Genomic DNA, 9,153 nt, shown 5'->3' on the forward strand with positions numbered 1-9,153 from the left:
ATGTGTCAGGATGCGACCTACAAGTTTTGGACTCATCCTTCCGGGAAACCAGGGTGGACACAGTACCCCGAAAAAGGTGGGCGCTATTCAGTTTGGCTACCAGCGCACATCTGTACACCCTGACACGAGTCTGAATGGCAGCTGCAGATACGCACTTCAGCGCCGCCGACCGAGAGCTGGCAGTCCTCCTCTCCAGAAGAATCGCTGCGGGGACCAGCCAAAACCACCAGCGGGCAATCCCAGGGGGTTGGCGCCACTGAAACCTTGCGGTGCAACTCCGCGGGGACGGCTCCCACCCGTCCCCACCCCCAACACACTGTCTCTGCCTCTCACCACACTCCTCCTTGACCCAAGCGCTTCAGTGAGAAGCAACCACCACTCAGAGAATGAGATCTTAGTTGTGAGAACAAGCCACGCGTCCAGATCACATCCATTCACAGACCCACCGCAGCAAATACAGACAGCAAGGAATTTGCTGCTTTGACATTTTAAAAGCACACTATCGGGCAGCATATGTAGACACACACCTACCCGCACCCCACACAGAGGTAACAGCCACAGGGAATGACCCACAGGGAGGCTCCTGTCATTACCCCGGCTTGGGACAGGGCACTTGGGGTCCCTCCCCCTCTTCCTGTCCCAGTGTGCCCTGCCCACTGCCCGGGTGCGGGGTGGAGAGCTGGGGTCGCCCGGCAGCCGGGACCCGGAGGGGCCGAGGTGGGGGAAGGCGGCGCCCACCTCCTCGTCCTGCTCCTCCTGGGACGCGCTGCTGCCCCGGGGCGCAGGCGGCGCGGCTCCTCCCGGGGGCGGCGGCGACTCAGAGATTCCAAGCTCCAGCACCACGCGCGCAGGAGCCCACGCGGTGGGCGGCCGGGTGCCCAGGGCGCCGCCCGGCGGCGGCGGCTGCTGGCGGGAGAAGCCGCTGGGCTCCCCTTCCTCCGAAAGAGTTTCTGAGCCCGAGGAGGACTCGGCCGAGGAAGCGCCCGGCGAGGACACGGCGGCCGCCGCAAGAGCTGGAGTCCACGCGCCGCGACCGCTGCCGCCGCGGGGCACCGGCCCCGGCGCCTCCGAAACTTTCTCCCCCATTTCCCGCTCCGGCCCAAAGTGCGACCCGAGGGGTGGTGGGGGCCCCGCGCGTACTCAGCGCCTCCGGGGGCAGCCGCGGGCTGCGGGTCTCTGGATCGCTCTCGCAGTCGCTCCGGGGCTGCGGGGAGCCCCGCCGGCGACTACATGGCCGCCGCACGGTTGCTGCAGCCTGCGGCCAAGTTAGCAGCCGCCCGATCCCGGCGGCTTAAGGGGGCTCCCGCGCGCGGGGACATGCCAGCTCGGGTTGGCGCTCTGTGCTCCCCTGGCCGCCCGCGCTGCGCCCGAGCCGCCGGGACTGCGGCTTCTCCAGCAAAACCTGCCTACGGGAGCGAACGGGGCCAACGGAGGAGACGGGCAGCCCGGGGAGCCAATGGCAGGGCGGGCGCGCCGGTGGGCGGAGGCTGTGGCGCCCCCGGCCGCCCCGGCGTCAGGTAGGGGAGGCGGGGCCGAGGGGCCGGCCACGGGGTCCCAGCAGAGTCCGGGGCTCGCGGGACCGGGGCGAGGCGCGGGTCCCAAAGGCTGGGACTCCGAACTTAGCGGAGGAGTGGCTGGGGGTCCTGGGAACGCCGGCGGGAGACGGCCAAGGTGGCTGGGAGACCTTGGGCAAGAACTGGACTTTGTTTCAGTAAAAGTGGAATCGAGGAAACTGACCAGAAGGAGAAGTAGCAGAGCTTTCATGGTAAAAGGAAACACACACACGTACCCGCCAGCGTGCTGCAGGAGAAAGGGGAAACTTCATGGTATAGTGATCCGGTCGGAGCTGATCTCCAATCCCGGATTCTCCTTTTAAACTCCTTGGGCCTCATTTCCTCAATTGGAAATGAGGACATATACCTTTCTTGTCTGGTTATGGACAGAATTAGAGCAAATATATAGTATAAAGCTTCAGCAGACTGCCTGGCTTAGACACGTGAAGAGTTTTCAAAAGACTATCTTTTGTCTTTGTTTCTGTTTATAAAACTAAACAGTTAAGTCAACGACTTGTACCTTTTGAAGGGAAGGAAAACTAATTATGTCCCTGTATTTAATTAGGACCAAGAATATGCCCAGCACTGTGCCAATCCTAGACAAAGCTGAATGAGAAAGGGCTCTGCCTCACATTGCCTGTCTCTCCACATCAGCTCAGCAGAGGATGAAAAGAGTCCACATTTCCACTTAGTTTCTTCTAGCTTTGTATTGTAAACCAGCAAAATGCAGGACCCGGTGCTTCATTTTTCTTACCTCTAAAAACTAGGAGAAAGAGCTTTCACCAAAGGCACCAATAGAATCACCGTAAGGCCTTTTCTGGGGATGGAGGAGGCAGCCTTTGGGGTAATGGGGTGACTTGAATTTCTCGGAGGCCACCACTCAGTTCTGTAGTGGGAAATAAATGAGTCCTCACTTGCCTTCAGCTCCAGTCCTATTCTGAGCTCTGGTACTGTGACCTGGGATATAAATTCAAACAAATTCAATTCCACAGACATTGATTGAGATGTGTGCCAGGTGCTTGCAGGGGATACAAAGATGAATAAGGTAGGTCCCCTGCCCTTGAGGAGCTTATGGTCAAGCAAGAGATTGATGCTGCATAATATAGCTCCATTATTAATTTTTAAAAGCTATGGTAGTGCTACAGGAACAATGTGCTGTGAGAAATGAGGGGTGAGTTACAGAAAAATAGTTAGCAGGTCTTCAAGCTCAGGAGTCCTCCAGAATCCTAGATTTCTCTTTGTCAGAACAGTTTTCCCAAAGGTCCTTAAGAACTGAACAACTCGATTTGAAAGCCCGTTCAGCTAATGAGCCCTTTTATGTTATCACGGTATTTACAAGTGATACATCATATACAATGCTTCATCATATTAGACAGCAAGCTTTGTTCTGATCGGTTTCCTCCCCTGAGATGAAGGGGAAGGAAATATGATGTGACCCCCATTGCCATAGGCAACCATACTGTAAAATGGACTCTGGCTATCAGGCTTGCATTGTGACACTTCAGAATTATCTGCGGGACTGTGAAGACCTGCTGAGGCAAAAGGACAATTCTAGTGACTTGGATAAGTTGTGAGAGCAAGGCTGAAGGGAAAGCACAGTGGGACAGTCTGAGTACAACCCTGGGCTTCACAATTGCTTTTCTAGTCAGGAATACTGGTCTTTATCTGAGCCCCTATGTGGTTGATTCGCCACAGCCAAAGTGAAATAATGACTTAAGCAAGCCATTCACATGAAAAAGGAGGAGGGGTTGCTTTTCAGTACATAGGGAAAGTAGAAGCAATGACATAATCTAAATTACTAACAGGAAGAATGATAATAGCTATTATCACTTGAGCCCTAAGCATGGGCTGTGGATGGTCTCATTTAATCCTGGCAACAACCGTAGGAGACAATCTATTAGCCCCACTTTATAGATGAACAGATCTGCAAGGTCAAAAAAGAACTTACCAAAGGTCAAAGAACAAGTGAATGGTAGAACTGTGGTTGAACCCAGCAGTCTCACTCCAAGGCACTCTTTTAAAAACATTCCAGTATAATAATAATTACATATATATACATATATATAATATGGAAAGTATATAAGTATATATGGAAAGTATATCTATGGAAAGTACATATATAGAAAGTATATATCTATATATATGGAAAATACATATAGGGAAAGTACATATATTGAAAGTATGTATATGTGTATATGGGTATACATACATATATACTTGGAAAGCATATACATATATGTATATATGTATAATATATATATGATTACAAATTCCATAGGGCAGGGACTTTGTTGTTTTGATTCAATATGTAAAAGAATATAAAAGGACACTTGTGGAACAGATTTTTCCCCCTACAAGCATTCATAAGACATTTACTGAATGCCAGGCAAGGTCTTAAGCACTATACAAAGTGTTAATTTTCTTAATCCTCATATCAACCCTATGAGGTAGCAAATATTCTCATATTACATATGTGAAATGTGTGAAAACTATGGCACAGAGAAGTTAAGTAATTTTTCCCCAAGTTACACAGCTGGCAAGTGATGGAGCCAAGATTTGAATTTGAACAAGTTGGCCCCAGTGTTTATGCTTTTAACACCTATAGATCAAAGTCAAGTACAAATCAGTATTTCTTGAACTTTTTAAACCTTAACTCCATATAAGCAATGTATTGCAACTCATTGCAACCCATGACACATATACATACACATATACATACTAATACAAATAAAATTCCATGGAAGAATACTTACCCATCTTATAAGCATTGCAGTCTAAAATTTTTATTATATTTTATGGAAAATAATAGTGCTAGTTGCAACCAGCTAAATGGATTTCACACTCCACTTTGACACACACAGTGGAAAACAGTGTATGTGATCATCTCCACAGCTGATCCATAGGGAAAATATGACGATGGTTCAGGCTGAGAGTTTCCAGACCAGAACTCGGCAAACTCAAAATGACTCTGTAAATTGAAGATGATCAGAAGATCAGAATTGTTCCCTAAAGATATCCCAATTATACCTATGGACAAATCCTGGGGTTTTGATTTATCTAAATCTTACAGTTTACCTTTCTTGTCTTATTATTATAATTAAATTATAAACATCTTTCTTAGTCATCAGGAAAGCATCCTTCCAAGAGAGCTTCTCATAAATATCCCTAATGTTGGAGACTTTGGGACCAGACATGGTATAAAAGCATGGCTTTTTCCTGCAATGTCACTGTAGGCAAAAGCCAGAAAAATAAAATGACTTTGTCATTACTCCTGGAAAGCCAATGGTGTAGCTTCACATGACACAACTAAATTAGCCTATAGACAAGAAAGGACAAGGTCAGCCTTCTTCGAGATAATCAGGGTCCAGACTTTCTGTTGGACATACTCCCAAGTGTTTGGTTCAGGGACAAACATCTCTGGGCACTGAGAAAGTTTTCATTGTGTTATAATTGAACACTTGCCTCAGTTTTCTGTGTTGTTCTCTTAAGTGATGGGAGACATTGCCTCTGAAAGTCTCTGTTGTCTCTACCGGTCTCTGCTGGGTGGTTTGGGCCAAGTGGAGCTCCAATGGCCATTGGGTGGAGCTCCCAATGGCCAGAGCTCTGTCTCTGAGATTGAGGATGTTCAAGCACAAGTCATCGCACCCTTAGTCTATTTCTAGAGTCATGACTTTTCTCCTAAGGATTAAGTTTAGGATTTAATAAAATTGAAATCAGTTGTCTTTCTTCCTTACATACATAAAGTTAGAACATGAAAACTCAGAATGAACATTTTTTGCAAAATTGCAAGTAAACATGTTTCTATTTAATACACTAAAATCCTAAACATCACATTATCTTTAGATTATGAAGATGATATTATTCACCTTTGATAGATTTTTCATTACCATTATTAATGATGGATTTGCCTGCTGCCCTATGACCAATGAAGTACAATTTCAAGACAAAGTAAATATTAATATAAAGGTGGCCATTGAGGTGGCCTAGATTGGAGTTTCTGATTTATGCCAGAGGTTGTAGCATAATACAGACCATAACAGTTTCTGACTATTCAGTCAGGAGGAAAAGCCATCACAGCCTCTCAAGCTATTGTTTATCTGAGGCTCTAGGGAGGGAAGGGTTACAGTACAAGGTTCAGAAGAAAAGTAGTAGAATGTTTACATGATGATTGAAAAGGACAGGAGAGAAAAAGTAATAATGTGATTTGCAGCTGTTGGAGTCTCTGACATAAAAGTTGAAAAGAATGGAAAACTAAGCTATGTTAGCAAATTAAAATAAGCCTGTGATGGGCCAAAGGGAGGTGCTGCTGGTCTGATCTTTTAGATCAACGTTTCTCAGAGTTCTGTATATGGAACACTGCATCAGATCACCAGGGTGCAGGCAAGGGAGGAGGGAATGCTGGTTTCCCAGCCCCACCTAAAGGACTGGGAATCAGCATTTTTTTAAGCATCACTGTAAGCAAGTATCAATTATACAAAAGCTTGAGGATTATAGAAGATGATCCTCATTTGGAGATCAAAGAGCCATTTTCTGAGTCAAATGGGCATGGCTCTGTAGAAGGGGACCAGGATGAGCTTGACTGACTGTAGTTTGTGTCTCTTTGGACCGTTTTGTTCTCATTCTCCTGGAAAACAATTACCTTGGGGAGATCAAAAGCAACTTAGCAGCTGGACAGAAATATGCATGTTCTGAAAACAGCTGGAAAAACTGACCTAATATACAAAAAGAACTGAGGATAGTATTCCCTGAAGGGTTCTGTTTAAACAAAATTCAAAATGGTGACCTATTTCCCACAGAAGACTCCAAACTTTTGTATTTATCTTTCCAAGATGGATATTCACATCTGGGACTTTTTTTGTTATGCCTTTAGCATGACATATTCTTTCATTATCACTCCTCATTTTTCCAAAAGATTTATTCAGTACTCTTTGCCTGTTTAGGAAATAGAAGACAACCAAACACATTTACTCATTTTTATTCATTATAGTGGTTAGCTTTCAGAATCAAGTGGTTTCATATTCCATTTTCAGTTCTTAGAGCAATCTCTTTGATGCTGTCTACACTGCATGGCAAGTAGTTCCTTCCACCACTAACCCAAACTAATTAGAAAATAAAATGATGCTGAACAGCAACCTAGCAAGTAGTGACTCTTTTAACAGCCATGAGCCAATATGCAACCCTATGGGTAATTTTTAAGGTTTCTTTGTACTAGAGGAAACAGCATCTTCTTGTCCCTTTCCCCTCAAAGTGTGGTTTGCTAACAAGCTGACCTAGGTAGGAGCTTGTTAGAAACACAGAATCTCAGTCCCCACTTCAGACCTACTCTATTAGAATCTTAACAAAATTCTCTGGAACTTCATAGCCACCTTAAAGTTAGCAAAGTACTTCTCTAGTTTGGTTCTCAAACTTGGCTATTATTGGAAGTATCTGTGGATTTTTAAGATATACTAGTGTCCCATCCCCAAAATCTTCTAATTTAATTGGTTCGAACTGGGACCTGGGCATGAGGATTTAACAAGTTTCCTAGGTGGGAAGTGATTGATTTTAGGGCTGAGATAAAAAAAAAAAAAAAAAAAGAAAGAAAGAAAAAAAGAAAAAAAAAATACAAGATGAGCCTGGAACAACTCATGGTACCACAAATTAAGAAAATGCTCAAAAAAAAAAAAAAAGAAAGAAAGAAAGAAAAAGGACCTTGTCAGAAGAACACAGGTGTCAGCCTAAAGGAGTTCCCAATGGCCAAAGCTAGAACAATCTGAGCAACAAAATAAACCATGATAGTGTTGGATGTTTCACCCATAGAATAAAATAAAAATCCATGAATCCAAATTCATTTAAATAATGAAATAAAAAAGTAAATGGAGGAGCAGAGGTAACACTTCCTCACAACAGAATTTCAATCAATAAATGTAGAAAAAAGAGGGAAATAGAGAATCACTATTAGGCAAACACCAAAGAATAATTGTTGCACACGATACTCAAAAATGTATGCTCAATTTAGCTAGCAGAAGAGGAGAAAAGGATTTGCGTAGGCTTGAAGTACTCTCCCCATGAAACTTACCAATACAAAGTAAAACTCGATTTGAAAGCCCATTCAGCTAATGAGCCCTTTTATGTTATCACGGTATTTACAAGTGATACATCATATACAATGCTTCATCATATTAGACAGCAAGCTTTGTTCTGATCGGTTTCCTCCCCTGAGATGAAGGGGAAGGAAATATGATGTGACCCCCATTGCCATAGGCAACCATACTATAAAATGGACTCTGGCTATCAGGCTTGCATTGTGACACTTCAGAATTATCTGCGGGACTGTGAAGACCTGCTGAGGCAAAAGGACAATTCTAGTGACTTGGATAAGTTGTGAAACTTACCAATACAAAGTAAAACATAGTAACTTCACAGTGGAGAATTCCAGCAGACATCAACTTAACCATATGAATATCACTGGCAATAAGACATATCAACATCCTGAACCCCTTGCTATGATGTACAACATCATTTTTGTGATATTCTTAATAAAAATGCATAACCTCAATCCAAACATAAGAAAACATGACAAACCGAAATTGAGGGACATTGTACGGAATTTCTCATCAGTACTCTTCAACAGCATCAAGGTCATGAAAGATAAAGAAAATGGGAGGAACTATTACAGAAACTAAGAAGTCACCACTAAAAACAATGTAGGATCCTGAATATGATGATGGAACAACAAAAAATGGACATTAGTGGGGGAGGGGGAAATGGTAACATTTGAATCAAGTCTATAGTTTAGTTAATAATATTGTACCACTCAATGGAGTATTACGCAGCCATAAAGAAAAAAAGAAATCTTCTCATTTGCAACAACATGGATGGATCTAGAGAACATTATGTTAAGTGAAATAAGTCAGAAAGAGAAAGACAAGTACCATATGTTCTCACTTATATGCGGAATCTAAAGAAAAGAATATGTGTATGAACTAATCAGAAACAGTTTTGGGGACACAAAAAACCGAGAGTTGTTAGATGGGCGGGGGGGAGGGGGTTGGGGATGGAGGGAAGGGTGAAGGGATTGGGGGGCGGCTGGTGACCACAGGATGGCCTCAGGGTTTTTTGAGAATTACTTTGGGGAACTTATTCAATAGTGTTTGGGGATTTTGTTGGGTATCCAATGGACATGTGTCCTGTTTGGGAGACCACCTCAGGGATGCTGTGGATGCCTGGTCATGGCATTGTACACCAGAGGCTGGACATTAACAAATGCCAACTATAATTTTATGTGTATAATGTGATGGCTTGGTGTGAGGTCGGGGTGGTGGTGATGGGGGGAGGGGGTTCACGGTGTGAGGGATGTAAAAATAAAATAAAATAAAATAAAATAAAACTAAAAAAAAAAATTAAAAAAATAAATAAAATATATTATACATTTAAAAAAAAGTACGTTGTTTAATCTCAAAAAATAATAATAATAATAATATTGTACCACTATGAATGCCTGTTTTGGTAATTATACTATGGTTATATAAGATGTTATTATTAGGAGAAGCAGGGTAAGGGATATTAGGAAACTCTTTGTGCTAGTTTCACAACTTTTGTGTAAATCTAAAGTTGTTTC

General features: G+C 43.6%; 1 protein-coding gene across 7 annotated transcripts in view; it reads right to left on the minus strand.

The window, feature by feature from the left end:
- The window catches only part of MAST4 (microtubule associated serine/threonine kinase family member 4), a gene marked incomplete at its 5' end in the record, with an annotated part of 545,031 nt that extends 543,618 nt beyond the window's left edge, over nt 1-1,413 (minus strand). For 3 of the 7 annotated variants that reach the window (XM_081053917.1, XM_081053915.1, XM_081053906.1), the window contains one exon: nt 739-1,086. In XM_081053917.1, the coding sequence (XP_080910043.1) occupies nt 739-1,086 (348 nt within the window). Of the gene's footprint in view, nt 1-738 lie in introns of all 7 variants that reach the window. The other 4 variants (XM_081053918.1, XM_081053916.1, XM_081053919.1 and 1 more) reach the window with 2 other exon arrangements.
- Between the last annotated feature and the right edge of the window lie 7,740 nt (nt 1,414-9,153).

This window comes from Rhinolophus hipposideros, assembly GCF_964194185.1.
Source record: "Rhinolophus hipposideros genome assembly, chromosome: 7".
Classification (NCBI taxonomy): domain Eukaryota; kingdom Metazoa; phylum Chordata; class Mammalia; order Chiroptera; family Rhinolophidae; genus Rhinolophus; species Rhinolophus hipposideros.